The 16,745-nt window shown below is 48.9% G+C and overlaps 1 protein-coding gene across 24 annotated transcripts in view; it reads right to left on the bottom strand.

Moving 5' to 3' along the window:
• The window catches only part of MTSS1 (MTSS I-BAR domain containing 1), a 164,217-nt gene that overhangs the window by 61,767 nt on the left and 85,705 nt on the right, over positions 1-16,745 (bottom strand). For 4 of the 24 annotated variants that reach the window (XM_012530563.4, XM_058276008.2, XM_071208018.1 and 1 more), the window contains exon 1: positions 9,089-9,477. The exons of 14 other annotated variants lie outside the window; for them this stretch is intronic. In XM_012530563.4, coding sequence (XP_012386017.4) covers positions 9,089-9,428 — 340 coding nt within the window. In that variant the 5' untranslated portion in view covers positions 9,429-9,477. Of the gene's footprint in view, positions 1-9,088; positions 9,482-16,745 lie in introns of those variants that run through there. 6 more of the 24 variants (XM_058276005.2, XM_058276006.2, XM_012530562.4 and 3 more) reach the window with 4 other exon arrangements.

Here is a 16,745-nt window from a genome sequence, read left to right on the forward strand (position 1 = left end):
TCTGGGCCCGTTTGGTTTGGAGTTTGCCGGGAAGCTGCCGCAGACAAGGCCGTTGGTTCCGGCATCTTCTTCTGGCTTGTGTTGCTGCTGCTTCCAGTGTTAGGTGTGCTTGTTCCAGGCAGTGAAAACCGCCGCCTCTGGGTTCTTTACTACGTGAGCAAGGCTCACTGTGCCTGGCTGGGGCCTCAACTCCTACCTGTGCTGGGTGATGTGCCAGCACTGGGTCTGGGAGCTATCAAAACAGAGCAGACCACTCTAGAGCCCAGGGCCCACGGTATCCTGGGAGAGTTGGATGGATGCGCAAACGGGCACCCGTCCAGGCATTATGTCCCAGTAGGGGAAACCAAAAGGAAGAAGAGGGAGGAACAGGAAAAGTCTCAAGGATTTGGTTTTTATTTGGGGGGATCCTAATGGTAATTAACTCAATCCATGCCCTCTCCCCGACCTTCCTCAGCTCAGCACCCAGGGGTCCTCCATCTGGAAGACAACTCCCTCACCCTATTACAGAAGCCCTGGGACCACGGCAGGGCTTGGGGGAACCCCAGTTCCATGGCTCCACAGGCGAGCAGTGCCAGCTCCGGGGACGGATGAAGGACTCACAGCCGTCTGGATTAGTAAGTGTGCAGGTATCAAGAGCAACTGTGGACTTGACACAGCAATGCAAATACAGAGAGGAGGAAGTGGCAGGCACTGACGACAGCCTCTGAGGGCACTTCAGTGCCAACAACAATGCGTGGCCCAGAACAGGTATTCATATCTCTGAAATCCACGAATGAATTGATCTAAACAGAACTGAAAAATACACAAAGGTAAGGAAAGAAAAAGAAACCTCATGCTCATTCACTGATTTTGCTTAAGCTCCTCAGGTCAGGCAGTTGAAGTCCACCCACACTTACCAAGGAAAGAATGAAAAGGGAGTTAAGGGCTGGCTTGAGCAAGCTTCTCAAACCTTGGCATATATTCAAATCACCCGGGATCTTGCTGAATGTAGACTCTGGGATCCAGCAGGTCTGAGGTGGGGCCTGAGATTCTGCATTTGGAATAAGCTCCCAGGTGATGCCAATGCCATCCGCTGTAGGACCACGCTTTGAGCCGGGAGGGAGGATTCAAAGATAACACTGAAGCTAAAGAATATGCCTGCATATATCTGCTAACAGAGTAGGAATTGATGTTTCAGAACCAACCAAAGGCTAAACAGGACTTGGTCCACTAGGGCTCAGTAAACAGAGAACCATGATGCGAAGAGGGTTCTAATCCAAGGTTATTATCCAAAGGGGCACGTCCAAAGTGTACTGGTGTCATCACACTTCTGGATCACTCTATCAAAAGCCAAAGGTGAGCTGAATCATTTATAAAGAACCTCCACCATTAAACTGTAAGCACACACAGAGAAGCTCCTGGTCCGGTGGTTTTGGGTATATTTTGCAAAAGGGACAGCATGGTGATGCTTGTCACTCATGGCCACAAGCATCTGAACCCCTTCTGTGACTAGGTAACATCCCTCCTTAAGAGAGGGAGAGCTGAAAATGTCAGATACTTCTTTTCCCAGCCTGCCTTGCAGCGAGAACCCAGGCCACAGCCACTTTCTGGCTGAGCACTCACCCCAAGCTTGGAAAGGGAGGCCCGTGAGAGGAAGCCGAGGCCTCCAGGCTCATTCTGGTGGGAGTGCAGCAGCGGTTCTGGTGTCCAGGGGCAGAATGCCAGTATGGGCCCTGGGTGCTTTCTGAGGAGCGGTTTTCCAGCGTAGCTTCTGAACCTGGGTCTTAGGCTCGCCCGGAGATCCGTGGCCCTCCCTGATACACTCTAACAAATTCCCCTTCCGAGGCTGAAGTGGTTTCTGCTGCTACAGCTTAGAACCTTGGTTGACAGCACTGGGGATGCAATTGAGCCCTTCTCGATTCACCCTGTGCGCAAGGAGGCACTTGGCTGTTGAAATCTTGATTGCTTTTTCACTTCCAATTGGGGTTCTTTCATAAAACCAGAGATTGATTAGTAAACAATCAGATTAACGAGGTGGAATCCAAATCCAAGGCCCAGCCTTTCATACGTGCAGGTCCGGAATGCTCCCAGCCACCACCTCTGCCACACACGAGCATGTCAAACCAAGTCCAAGCCTCATGCTCTTCCCAGGAGTCATTCCCAGAACTCTGGTGGTCAGAAAGTGACTTTCACGCAAGGAAGCCATGTCCTCCTTTGCCGTCCAGTGAGGGCGGTCCCCCTCCCCCCGTGGAGTTATACAGGAAACCAGGGGCTGCCTGCAAGGAGCAGGGCCACCACCTTTCTCTTCCATTTCCGAGGGCTCAAGTACCCACCAAAAAGCCAGCGGAGCCCAGGGGGATCCCACCCGGGCCAGGAGCAGACATTTAGGTCTGAGGGCCACAAAGTCCTTTAACCCATTTACTGTCCCTTTCTTGGCAAATCTATTATCAGAGACCTAAATTCTTATGGGAGAACCGCGGGAGCTGGGAAGGTCCATGATAAACCATCTGGTACTTCAGAAGGGATCTTACTTAAACCAGAGATTTTCCAAAGAGACAGCAAGCCTGGTTTCAGCTCGCCCGCCTGATCATGCCAGCTACTCAAATTCAGAGCAAACCTGAAATGACCTCGGAAAGCCAAGAAACTCACTTGGCAAAATTTACCACAATGTTTTCCACTCCTTACTTAGAGCAGTGACTTTGTGGTAGGCAATGTATATCATTTGTTTATTTTTAAGAGGTAGCGGGGATTGAACCTGGAACCTTGTATATGCAAAGCATGTGCTCAACCGCTGAGCTACACACACCTACGAGGTACTTCATTTTTAAGATTAATGACAGCTTTATGTGATGGGCATTGATATTCCCATCATGGAAGAGGAAACCGGGACCCAGAGGCTGTAGTAATTCCAAGAGGTGGCTTGGCACTCTAGCCCTGAACCCACCTGTAGCAGGTTGATATTATTGATGAATTCCAAAAAGAAATATTGGATTATGTTTATAATCTGATCTGTACCTGGGCATGACTGAGTTATGATTAGGACATTGAGTCCCCACCCCTTGGTGGCTGGGGACTCACAGATAAAAGGCATGGCATAGGACAGAGTTGTGGGTTTCTAATGTTGGAGTTTTGATGTTGGAGTTTGATGCTGAAGACTTAAGCTGGAGTCCCAGGAAGTCAGCATGCAGAGGAAAAAGCAAGCCAGTGCCTGGAAGAAAGGAGCCTTGAACCCAGAGAAAAGCAAGCCCCAGGAACGTAGGAACCCAGGAAGCCTGAACCCTCGCAGACGTCAGCAGCCATCTTGCTCCAAAGAGACTTTGGTGAGGGAAGTAACTTAGGCTTTATGGCCTGATATCTGTAAGCTCCTACCCCAAATAAATACCCTTTATAAAAACCAACCAATTTCTGGTATTTTGCATCAGCACCCCTTTGGCTAATACACCACCCGAACTGGATTTTGGGGAAGAGGATTCTTTATGCAGTCAACACCGTGTTTTTAGTGTTGTGTGAAATATTATGTGAAAGCACGCCTTCCAGATGGACTGCTGCCGCAACACTTCCTATAACAATATTGTCAAAGAATGTCACACAGAGAGGGTGAGTTACTTGCCCTGAGGCACAGAGCTAGCATGCAAGGGAGCTGGGCTTCAGACTGGGCCATGAGCTGCCAAAGCCCATACACTTTGTATCAGATTCCACTGCTTTTCTAACTTAAATCTCTTTAGGCCACTGCCCAGGCCTGTCCGTTTTACCCAAGCCTCAGTGGAACCTGAGGAGAACGAGCCACCACCCTCCACGTACCAAATTTTCAAAAGCAAATGGACAAGTCCCCACAGCACACTCTGCTGTTTCACAACATCTCTGGCTTTTATTCGGATAAAGATTAAACAATCATTGCATCTTTCCACATTATCATGAGACAGATTTCCAAAATGATGTCAACAGGGAAGAGACTGTGTGCCAATTTTTAAATATTTAATCCGCAGTTGACAAAACTCATGCTCAGGCAGCTGCCGAAGCAGACTTGGTCAACTTGCTGCGAAAACCACACTTGCAGAATTACATGTTGTAACCAGGTCAAGGGGTGGCAAAAAGGAACTGGAGCCAAAGGCTTCTTCTTTCCTTCCGGAAGGACACCAGTACCGCGTTTCCTACACATGCCTTCCCCAAATCTGCCCTGGAATGGCCCTGGTGCCCAGCAGTTCCCCAGGACACAGCTGCCCTGCTCAGTGGCAGTGACAAATATGGGCAAAGAGAGGGGCCTTTCCCAGACAACAGGGAAGCAGAAAGGAGAAGACAGCAAATGTGAAAAGTATCAGTTAATAAGCATGCTTGAACTATATGGTTTGACAGAATGAAAGGGGGATGGATGTGGCACAATCTAGGACTTAACAAGGACTTTTGCATCAACCCGCCCAAGTCATTTTGAACAGAATCCTAATGTTTTAGTGCATGATGGCTAGAAAATGCAAGGAACAAGTGCTTTGCTTACAAAGATCTGGGCAGATGTTTACTAAGTTTATTTTTCTCAGATTTTCTTGTACTTGTTTCATGGGAAGTAATGAATAACCATGAAAAGAGGATTTCACCTGGATTTCACGTATTTGATATCTATTAAAAGTAACAGACAAAAAGGCAGAGCTGTGAATGTTCTTTTAAACTGGCACCTGAGAGTCTCCATGGAAAACAAAATTGTCAAACTTCCAACACATGCACTCCAGATGCCAGTGGTCATGGCGCCTCCAGAATGCTCCATTCTCCCTTCTGCTGGCCTCTTGGCTTCTGCAAATGCTGTTCCCTTCACTGGATGCTGCCCTTCCTGCTGGCTTCGACACCCCCTTCAGGACCACGTCTGGTCGTCACCTTCACCCAGCAGGGCTCTCACAGGGACCCCTCCCTGCTTACGCAGGACCTCTCCTCCCCATCATAGCACCTGTCACGCTCTGCTGTCATTGCTTCTTTACTTTTTGTCTCCTCCACCAAGAAATCAGCTGCTTGAGGGTGGAGCTCCCAACCTTCGCCCAGTGGCTGGCACAGAGCAGCATTCAAACAATATTTGCTTGATAATGGAAGAAGGGAAGGAACAAGTCACTGGGAGATACGGCAGGGGAGGGAGTATCAATAAAATCAATGAAAAACCTACAGAATGGAGAAAATATTTGGAAACCACATAATCAACAAAAGTTTAATATCCAGAATATGTAAAGAAATTCTAGAACTCAACAACCAAAGGACAAACAGCCCAGTTAAAAAGTAGGCAAACGAGGGCAGCGGACTTGGCCCAGTGGTTAGGGCGTCCATCTACCACATGGGAGGTCCGAGGTTCAAACCCCAGGCCTCCTTGACCTGTGTGGAGCTGGCCCATGCACAGTGCTGATGCACGCAAGAAGAGCCGTGCCATGCAGGGGTGGCCCCCGTGTAGGGGAGCCCCATGCACAAGGAGTGTGCCCCATAAGGAGAGCTGCCCAGCGTGAAAGAAAGTGCAGCCTGCCCACGAATGGTGCCACACACACGGAGAGCTGACACAACAAGATGGCGCAACAAAAAGAAACACAAATTCCCGTGCTGCTGACAACAATAGAAGCGGACAAAGAAGATGCAGCAAATAGACACAGAGAACAGACAACGGGGGGGGGGGGGGGAATAAATAAATAAATCTTTAAAAAAAAAAAAAGGCAGGCAAACGACTTGAATCTATTTCATCAAAGAAGATATATAAATGGCCTATAAGCACACAAAAAGATATTTAGCATCATTAGCCATTAGGGAAATGCAAATCAGATACCATTTCATGCCCACAAGAATGGCTACTATTAAAAAAATAGAATATAACAAGTGTTGGAAAGGATATTGAGAAATATTAATTGTTTATTTTTGGTGGGGACGTAAAATGGTGCAGCTGCTATAGAAAAGAGTTTGGCAGTTCTTGGAAAATTAAGTATAGAATTACCAGATGAACCAGCAATCCCATTTCTAGGTATATACCCAGAAGAATCATTAGACAGGGACTCAAACAGATATATTCACACCAACATTCATAGCAGCATTATTCACAATTGCCAAAAGATGGAAGCAATCCAAGTGTCCATCAACACATGGATGGATAAACAAAATGCGCTATATTCATGCAATGAAATGTTCTTCAGCCGTAAAAAGGAATGAAGTTCTGATATATGTAACAACATGGACGAGTCCTGAAGAGTAAAATAAGCTAGACACAAAAGGACAAGTATTGTATGATCTCATCGATATGAAACAGAACAAGCAAATTCAGAGTCCGAAACCTGACTGGGGACAGGGGTGGGGTTAGGGAATGGGGACTTATTGCCTAATGAGTACAGAGTTTCTGTTTTGGGGGGGGGGGTAGAAGCATGTTGGTAATGGATGGTGGTGGTGGTAGCACAACAATGTTAATGCAATTAATACAATACCACTGAATAACATATTTGAATGTGGTTAAAGAGGGAAATTTTAGGTTTTATATATGTTATAAGAATAAAAATTTAAAAAGCAGAGCAGAGGACTGAACAATACAGTGAACCCTAATGTAAACTACAGACTACATAGGTTAAGAGTATAACTATAATAATAATGTTTCATCAGTTTGTAGCAAAGGTACCCCACTAACGCCAAGTGTTAATAAGAGGGAAACTGTGTGTGTGAGGGGGTAAGGCGGGATATGGAAACTTTGCATTTTCTGCATCTTACTGTAATCCCACTTCTCTAATTAAAAGACAAAACAAAACAATGGGAACACAAACGAATGCCACAAAAATAGATTTGGTTTATCTTTTCAGACTTGTCAGAAAGGGTTCTGTGAAATCTCTGGCTGGCTGGAGAGAAGTATCAAGGAATTCTGACTCAGAAACTGGAAAGGATCCTAGGTCATGTGGCTTGATGCCACCCGGTATAGGGAACACGTCTGCTCTGCATCGAGCACCCCGCTGATGCGCTGTGATCCTGCACACAGGATTGCCCGAAGAGCCATAAGCTGTAGGCCTCTTTTTCTGCCAGACAATAACAGTACACAACTTACAGTAGAATTTTTCTTCCCATTGCGTCAAAATTTCTCCCACTTGTCATTTCTAACAGATGCAGAAGAACTTAGGAGTTAGGGCTTCAAGTTGGCAACCCAACCCCAAGCCGGGCATTTTTGACCTTGGGGAAATGGAACATGCTAGAATTCCCAAAGGCTAGCTTTTGCTTCTCCTAGCTAAGGCGTTCCTTGGAGGGCACAAGGCTAAATCAGTAACTCCCAAGAGTGTCCAGCAAAGTCATGGCCCCCCCTGGACAACTCAAAATATTTCATAGTTGGTCTTTCACCAACATAAACCCTGGGTCCACCCCATGCCTCCACTTGTGAGGTCCTCGATTTCTTCCTCCTGAAATCCCTACCAGATGCCACAAGGCAGAGCTGGAGTCTCCTAAAAAGCTTTTATATTAAGTTAAACACTCTTACTACTCCAAAAGCTAGGACCCTACTCTTCTGTGAGGACCGATGTTATAGAGTTGAGAACGGGTGTCATGTTAACACAGCAGTGACACCCCGGAGAAGGAGAAAACCATGAGAAGTTAAAAACAACTCTTCCCCCTTCCTGCATGAAAAACCAAATTAAGAACCAGAACAATGGAACCTCAATGCCTTACTGAGCTCTGATAGTGCAAATGAAAGAGTATGATGAACGGCTGGACAGGGAATAGTTTCTCCTACTGAGCATTGGTTGTCTAGTTCAAAGGCCATCCTCACCCACATTCCAGCTCCAGCTCCATCTCTCTGAAGAATCAAGACAAGGGGAGAGACAGAGAGAGAGAAAAAACAAAACTCATACAAGCAAAGTCAGCCTGGACACCCTGATGGCCTGTAACCCTTTCACCCATAAGGACAACGTCTAATAAAGTATCTTTTTTCCCACCTATCCCTTATCTTCCCCACCCCACCCCCAGCCCACAGAGGAAAGACGTCACAAGGGAATGACGCCATTACATTTGCCCCTACTGACCTGTAAGTGTTTAAACAGGGACCTATTTTTTAAGGGCCAGATAAAAAGGCAGGTGATTAGTTTTCAACATGAGTCATGCTATCCCCTCAGTGCAGTAATTTGATTAAATATTTAATGGCCGTGGGTTCTGGCTGAGGCGTTGTTTCTGAAGGCCTTATTACCTCAGGAGAGACTAGAGGGTGTCAGCCACCCAGGAGGGAGAGCAGCTCTGAGGGAACCAGAGGAGAACCAGGGGCAGGAACCGGCTGGGGGCGGGGGCGGGGGCAGAGGCTGCCTCTTCCGGGTCTTTGGGATCAGATGGAGGCAGAGGCTATTGCCTTTCACTGTCCTCAGAGAGCTCCTGACTAAGCTTTAGGGAGTCAAAAAGCGAAGTGGGCTCTTGGCATCTGAACTTGACACTGCAGGGTGTGGCTTGGTTTTGCTTCTCTGGGGTGATGTGCTACTCTGCCTTGGCTTCAGTCTCTCCATTAAGAAACCTCTCCTCCACGAGGGTCAAGAAAATAAGGGGTGGGGGCCTAAAGCAAGGTCAGAGTCCACGCACCACCAGTCCTATAAAAGGGTAAAAACAATTCGACTGATACGTCTATCGTTCCTTTCAAGAGGGAGGAATGAGTAGCCCAGAGGTACACATTAACTTACCATATTTACCCAACATTTTCCAGTAAGATACAGGTCAATCACCTTAGTGAGTGGCAGCGTTCAAGGGCTAAATCTATTGGGAACTTGAAGAAGCTCAATTCTGTGAACACCACGTATCACTTTCTTTTTTAACCAAACATAAATACATCCAGGCCTGAAGAATTCTCATGCCCTGACTTCCCTAAAACAATTCATGTACACAATGAACATTTATTGGATCAACAAATTGGCCCAAGAAGAGTGTGACTTACAAAATTCACAGTCCTGGTTAAGCATTTGGCTTAAAAGAACTAACGAGCACTTAAAACAGTGAAACATCTTCTAGGAGATTTTGCTCTTTTGTCTTCCCTTAGAAAACAGAGAAATGGTCTCCTCCATTCTCGCCTGGTCTTCAAACCTATTGCCATGGCTCCCTGTGGGTGAACCGTAAGTGCTGGTGAGAGCAGCTGAGAACAAAGGCTGAGGTTTACCTGCAATCCCCATTAAAGAGGCACGCAATGCATGGAAAGGCTCGGCGCCTGCTGGGCCAGAGATGGGGAGAGGCATGCAGCTCGACATACACTTGCTCTTCACCATGTGCCACGGAAGTGCTCTAACCCACATGGCATGGGGTTCAGACTGCAAAAGAGAATGGTGGAAACTTTCCAAACAGGGCACAGGTGTTTCTGGAAGATTCTCTCCCCACGCTGTGAAAGAACTGGTGGGAGGCGGGGGCCAGAGGCTCAGAGAGCAGGTGACCAAATGCAGCCTGGACTTGCGGGTGGCAAGATAGAGAAGAAGGAAAGGGAGGGATGAGTACAAGAGACTCATGAGGGAAGCAAATGTGGCTCAAGCAATTGGGGTCCCGTCTACCAATAGGAGGTACAGGGTTCGATACCCAGGGTCCCCTGGTGAAGGCAAGCTGGCCTGTGTGGTGAGCTGGCCCATGAAGAGAGATGTCACAGCAAGATGACGTAACAAAAAGAGACACAGAGGAGAGACAATAAGAGATGTAGCAGACCAGGGAGCTGAGGTGGCACAAGAAAATGACTGCCTCTCTCCCATTCCAGAAGGTCCCAGGATCGGTTCCCGGACCTGCCTAATGAGAATACAAGCAGACACAGAAGAACACACAGCGAATGGACACAAAGAGAGACAATGGTGGGAGAGGGGAGAAATAAATCTTTAAAAAACAAAGAGACTCATGAGTACAAGACAAGGAGCAGTAGCTATTCAGCCTGATAGCACGAGAATGAAGAAAGAGGCAGGAAGGGGGCTCAGAGAGAAGTCTGACCCTTAAGCCCAGGCGAGCTCCAGCTGGGAGTTCCTAGCAGATATGGAAATGGAGTGAGGCAGTTGGGTTTGGCTGAGTCGGAGGAGCCAGCGGGACACCGTGCCAGGCAGGTTGATGGCACTGAAATGAACGTCTGTTCGGATGAAGGGAGATGGGCAGATGGTTGGGAGGAGGAGCCTGGAGGCCGAGCCAGAGAGGTGGATTTGCCCAGAGAAGGGAAGCCCAGGCACGGCCTGCAGAGAGCATTTCCTACACTCCAGATTATACATGGCAGATGTCTGGCAAATGCCTGGAAATTTCCCGACACTCACTGTACTCGTTTTCATAGATAAATGCGTCAAACGACATGCCCGCACTTCCCCAGCTACAGACCTCGGTGGCTGTACTAGCACATGGCCCCAAATCTGTCAGGGCCCGCGTGTGGGGCTCTCAGATCAAAAAACGCCAATCTTCCCTTCTCGGGCAATGGTTGCCGAGGCAGGGCTTTTTTGGGACTTGGGAGCCAGAAAGCAGAGTGACGGGGATGATACTGTGCCAACGGTTGTCAGCCTGCTGGTCAGAATCAGGCCCAGAGTCCAGCTCTTCCTCTCACTAGTTACGTGACCCTGGAGAGGACACCCCACCTCTGAGACTCAGTCTGCTCACGTGAAAAGGGGGACTCCCTACCCCACCTTGTAAGATTCCAGGAACGCGTCTATGACATAAACCACAGGAAAATACACTAGAAAATGTAAAGCCCTACCCGAGAGTAAGGGCTTTGGGGAAAGTAGTCCAACCCTTCTCATCTCTGGGTTTAACCTTTAAAAACAGGCAGAATTGCAATAAATAAATACATTTTAGAAAGAGTGCACAGCTGAGAACTTAAGGATAATGAAACCTGCAAGTTTAGACAGACCAGCACTTTCGAACACAGACGCTCAGTTCTCCAACACAGCCTGCTTTCACAGCTCAGCTCAGCTGGAACCGGCCATCTGCTTGGGAGGCTCCTCTATCCCCAGAATCAGCCCAGCCCTGGCTCTGAGAGAGAAGGCCGGTTAAGGCACCCCCACATCCCCCCCAGAAATCTGCAGCTTTGAGAATTGTTGTGAAAGAGCCTTAAAATGCTCCAGCTGCAAGTGCCTGCTTTATGCACATCTAGTTCCCTTTACTTCTTGATGAACAGACTCCCAGGCACTGCCGCAAAACAGGAAGGCGACACATCCATTTTCACGAGCAAACCCTCACACACAGCAACATTTCCATCGAAGAAACCCAGCAGGCAGGGTTCTAGGAGTTCAACAGCTCAGCTGGGCTTGCTTGCCTCAGCCCCCGCTTGGTGTCGGGGGAGTTCTCCATCTGCTGAGTGTAACGAGCACCTACTATGAGCAGGAGGATACTGTGCAATCTGCTGAGGAGAGGGAAGGAAAGGAAGGAAGGGGCTGCAATTTAAGCCAAGCACGACTCAAGACGTCTCCGGGGCACTGCGGCGGAGGCCGCCTCGCCACTGCACCAGGCAGACAAGGATGGCGAGGAGAACAAATGAAGGGGCAAGATGAAATCCGGACGCCAGGGGTCTGAAGGGCTGTGGCAGCAGGACGATGAAGCTCCGCGGGGTCCCCGGGAATAGAAGAATTTCTCCCTACACTGGGTGCTTCTAAGGCCACCACATCTTTTCCAGAAGGTTCTAGAGGCACAGTACTGGGTGGCTCCCAGCCCACTGAGAGCTTTTCAGCTACCTTTTTGGCCAGGATGCTTGTCACAAAGGATCCCCGTCAAGTCAGCTCCAGCCAAAAGGACCTTAAGACGCATTAGGCCCAAGAAACGAACAAGCTCAGGCGCAGAGCGGTGGGGAGGGAGAGCTCGAGCGATGCTCCATTCAATGGTTTGCTGAAAGGAGTACAAGCCACGTCTGGTCCTGGGGTGGGGGTCGCAATCTGGCCTTGCCTCAGGGGGACATATCAGAGGCCCGGGCGGTTTCTGCCTGGGACGTGTCTTTGCAGCCCCTTCTCCAGCAGATGGGAGGGCAGGTCAGCAAGGGCTCGCATCGCCACAGTGACTGCACACCGCAGCGGAGGAGGCAGCAGTTTGCTTCCGGGCCCTTCCGGGCCTGTCAGTCGCTGTCGCTTCACTCCACACACTGGGCAGTGGCCGAAAGGCTGCGTGAGTCCTTCGCACACTCCCGTGTACAGGAGGCAGCGACATGGCCCGAGCCAAAGTCCCCACCAAGGTCAGGCTTCATTTATCCGCCCTGAAGTGCCGGTGCTCTCTGACCCGTGACCCCTGGGGTCGCCATGGTGCCTCTTAGCTATATGAAGTCCTGGAGCCATCTTAAGCCTTGGGGGGGGGTGGTTAGCAGTGGGGAGGCAGGGCAGAACCCCCACATTCGCTGGCACTCACTGAGCGCCACTGTATGCATCAGCACTCGCCTGTTCGCCTTCTCAACAACGCTGCAAGGGTGCCTTTCCTGTTTTAGAAGGATACTGAGGCTCGTGGAAGTTAAGCCACTTAGCCAAGGAGATAAAGCCAGAACATGTTAGAGAACTAGAGCATATCAAACCCGGTGATTCCAAGGCCCTTGTTCTGAACTCTTGCTCCACAACAACGCATCACGGTGGAGGAAGGAGGAGAGAGGACATGGGACCAGGAAGATAAAGGAGGGTCCCTGGAAGAGTTGATGGAGGACAGGATTCGACCGGAGATGGTGGGATTGGCTGAGCACCCCAGACACCATCTAGCAGGGTGTGATGCAAGAGTGGATGGTTGAGTAGGATGGGAAAGGCCCTGGGGTGTCTGAGCTGCCACAGGCAGTCAGAGCCAGGGAAGGTGATGTGCAAGGAAGCAACGTGAGCGGTGCTTTAGAAAGAAAACCGACATGGCTATTTCATAGGGAAAACTCCCATAGCCAGGAAACCTGCTACGATACAAAGTACAGGGCAAGCTGCTAAGAGGAGCCAAAGCGAAAAGCACAGCAGGGGAGGAGGGGGCTGCAAATCTGAACACCAAGACATCCGGAGCCTGACTGCTCCTGGTCTTCTCACTCGCAGCTCATATTCCCCAGAACACGGCACCAATGATCTCTTCCAATTAAGCCACTGCCACAGGATACTAAATCCAATGATACCAACCAGCAGCAGGATGTTCACGCAGTCCAAAGCTGCCGTTTATGAACCTTACAAGTAGGGAGGCTCCTCAGGCTCCTGCTCCCCACTGCTCACCAAGGGACCTCAGACAAACCCAGCAGGACCCTCCCCCCTCCTCCTCGATCTGCAGCCCCCCCTCCACCCCCAGAGCCCCCACAGCAGGCTCTGTGGAAAAAGGGCAAAAAGACAATCACGGCAGAAGCTGCAGGGCCAGGGCTTGCTCAACTTCAAGTCCACTGCCCCATACAACAAGGTTTGGGAATTCCAAAGGCAGTCACACCAGTCTAGGAAAGGGACTTCTTGACACACCAATGGGAGTTAATTTATGGAACATCCAAGTAGAGGCATTTTATTAGCTAAGCTAATAGCTTCCATTGATTGTGTGCCTACAATGAGCCAGAAACTACAAGAAGCACTTTGATTTCGTCTAATCCTCACGACAACCCCTGAAGCAAGTCTTCTGTTACCCTTCATTTTAAAGATGGGGACACTGAGGCTAAGAGTGATTTGCCAGTATGGGAGAAGACTTTGGATTCAAAGTCAAGCAGTGTCTGCTCTGAAGTCTGCACTTCCCCCATTACACCATGGCCCACTCTGAGACTAACGTGCACAAGTTTTATGAAATCCTAGACTATCTACAGGGAAGTTTTATTCACCAAGAGGGTCCACGGGGCAAGGCAGGCAAGGAGGAAAACGAGCCAATATTAGCTGGCTCTGCTACCACCAACAGCGAAAACGAGAGCACAGGTCGCCAGACACCACCTCGAGTGACTTTTCTTCATTCTGGAAACCTGTGGCCACAGTGTTCTAGAATCTGCTTTGTGTGTCGCAATGCTCTGCCACCCACCAGTGTGTTCTTAAGTACATAAGGCTACCAACCACACTAGAAGCCAAAGGCACACTTGCGTAAGAAATGGAAAATAATGACTAATGGTGGCTCAAACATTTAGTCATTCAGCACCCCATGACTTCCTTCGTGAGCCTGACAAACCGCACACACACTAGGCACTGCGGTGAAAGGCAAAGAAGGATAAGCTGCTTTGGGAAGCCGGGGGACAGGAGAAGCCGGGGGACAGGAGAAGCCAGCTTCGGGGCTCTGGACACCAGGCAGAGAGCACAAACAGAAGGTCACTCCCTTGACCCAGGAATCTCCTCAATGACAGGCAATGTCCTTTATTTCCAGAGTCAGCACATGCAGCAAACTGATTTCACAAGCGGGGAGCCCAACCAGATGCTGAAGGGCACGTACACACACTGAAGGGCACAAGCTATAAGGGCAGTGTCTACACAGCAGGGTTCCAGCCCTTCTGGGCAGATCAGATCCTGTCTGGCCAGGATGCCTTACGCTTCTGCTCCTAACCCTACTTCTGCTCCAGGCTCCCTGTTTTGGCTACAGGTTCCACCAGCACCCAGTCTCCAGGCCCTGTAGCCCATCTGTGTCCCTCACTGCATCCCCAGGCTCAGCATCTTGTGCTACAGTGTCTCTGCCTCCACAACATGTGCTTCATTCCCTAAGCCGCGTGCACCCTCGGGCCAGTTGGCTTCTCCACAGCTCACGTGGTTTTGAACACCTTAGCCGGCTCCTTGGACAGATGTGATCCCATCATGCTCCTGGATGGTCCCCTAGCACTTACAGCACAAATCCATGGTCCTCCAGAAGCAGACGGCAGCAGAGCTAAGAGACCCCCCCTGCCTGTGCCCCACTCCCCATCCTCTGCAGTCCTCCTACGTCAGTCAAAACTCTCTTTCTGCCCACAAACAGTACTGAGCAAGGTGCTCTGTCTTCCACTTCAGTCCCAGGACTTGGCTTTGACTATTATTTCTAAAAGGAAAAAATTAGGACTCAGTGGGTAAAGATTTATAACGTCATTTAAAGCAATGTTTGCCGATTCTAATCACATATGCTTAAAGTTCTGATGGTGGTGATGGAAGAAGTTCCTGCAAAGGTCGAACAATGGCCACAATGGAGTAAGTGGAATTAGCTTCCAAAGGTAATTAATATAATTCCTCCCTTCACGTTTCAAACTGTGATCAGATCCAAATTTATGTATGAAATTATAAATCAATCAAAATGGCAACACAGCAACGGCCTTCTCTATGTAGGTTTTTTGATACCAGTGTTTATTTAAAATGATAACCATGAGAAGTCCCAAATGCCCCTGTTTCTATAGATCTTGATCTACCACCAAAGTCACATTCTTCAGAGAAGGGGGTTATGACAATTGGGGTGGGGGGGGAGTCACCAGCTAGATTTTCATGTCAGTTGATTGGACCAGCAAACGTTCACATTTCCTTGAGCTAAAAAATTTTTTTCTCTGTTGCTCTAATGATGAAAAACCAGCCAATGCCCAGTTTATGTCCTCGCTCTCCAAAGGGTGGGCCTTGGAATATCAGCATTAGCATCACCTGGGAGAATCTGCACTTTAACAAGATCCCAGGTGTTTCTCATGCACTTTAGAGTTTGGGAAGCACTGCTCTATGCTATAACTTAAAAAAAAAAAAAAATCATTTGCTCTCTTTAAGTTTTAATGAACTTTGTGTTTTGTTCAAAACTGATGACAACGTGTCCATACTAGAGAGTCTGTCTGCTGTGCTGCTCAGGCTCCCAGCACAGCCAAAGGGCCACAGGCCTCTGTGCTTGAACCCTAACTAGTGCCAGATTTCCTTTCTTTTCCTTTCCTTCTTTCCTTCCTACCTCCCTCCCTTTTTTGTAAATGGTTGTTTTGAGAATCCAAATACCAGGAGGCATGATAATATAACAAAGGTTATTAACTGAGGGGATTACCTCCAAAAAGTTTTCCAGACAGCAGAGGCGACAGGCTCATTCTGACAGCTGTGACCAATTAAGCTTTATGTGCCTGAGTTCATTCAGCTATGCTCCTTGAGGCCTCATGATCCCCACTGAGGAAATGTACCCAGCTGTGGGCTCCCAGCCTCACACCAGGAGAGAAAGCATCCTGCAGGCCAGAAAGTCTTCAGGTGTTCCTTTACACTCACGGAAAGCACCAGCACAGCCATCTCCATTAGAGGGGGCATCCTCGCTTAACATTTTGGCACAGGGGGGTTCACTGCCCAAGCTATAATCCTCTTTAGAGGCACCAACAGTCAGCATTTGCTCTGGGCAGGGAGCTGAGAGGAACTGACTAATGATTTCATCATCCAGCAGGCATTACTGAAATCATTTAAAATTCAAACGTGTAAAACGCTGGCCTAGGATGGGATTTTCTTCTGGCCTCCATGGAAACCACTGAGGACCGATTTAGTTTTAACCTCCTGCCTGATCCTTTCTTGCTCCCTCACTTAATATCACAACAACCCAATGAGACAGACGTTTATCCCAAAAGATCAGGAGACGGTGGCCTGCCTAGGGCCAAGGAAGTCAGCCCCAGACTGCAGGCCTGGCAGACACCGAAGGCAAGTGCCTGTGCTCATGCTTCTTCCATTCTAAAGAGCCATCCTGTGCCCAGAAAATCAAGAGTTCAGAACAAGACCACTGGATTTTAACATGAATTCGTATATTCATTCAATTCCTCCCAACAAGATGTTCCAGGAAAGGTAGCTAGAAACAGAGTGGTGACCAGGGAGGGAAACAATCGAGGGAGGGTTTAGGACAGCAACATTAAGAACAAGTATATTCAAAGCCAACCCAGAACTGCGGGATAGTTTACAGGGTGAGAAACCCGAGTAGCTGGGATGGGGCGGGGGGGGGGGGGGGGGGGGGGGGGGGGGGAAGGG

Source organism: Dasypus novemcinctus, chromosome 14, assembly GCF_030445035.2.
Source record: "Dasypus novemcinctus isolate mDasNov1 chromosome 14, mDasNov1.1.hap2, whole genome shotgun sequence".
NCBI classification, from domain to species: Eukaryota; Metazoa; Chordata; class Mammalia; order Cingulata; family Dasypodidae; genus Dasypus; species Dasypus novemcinctus.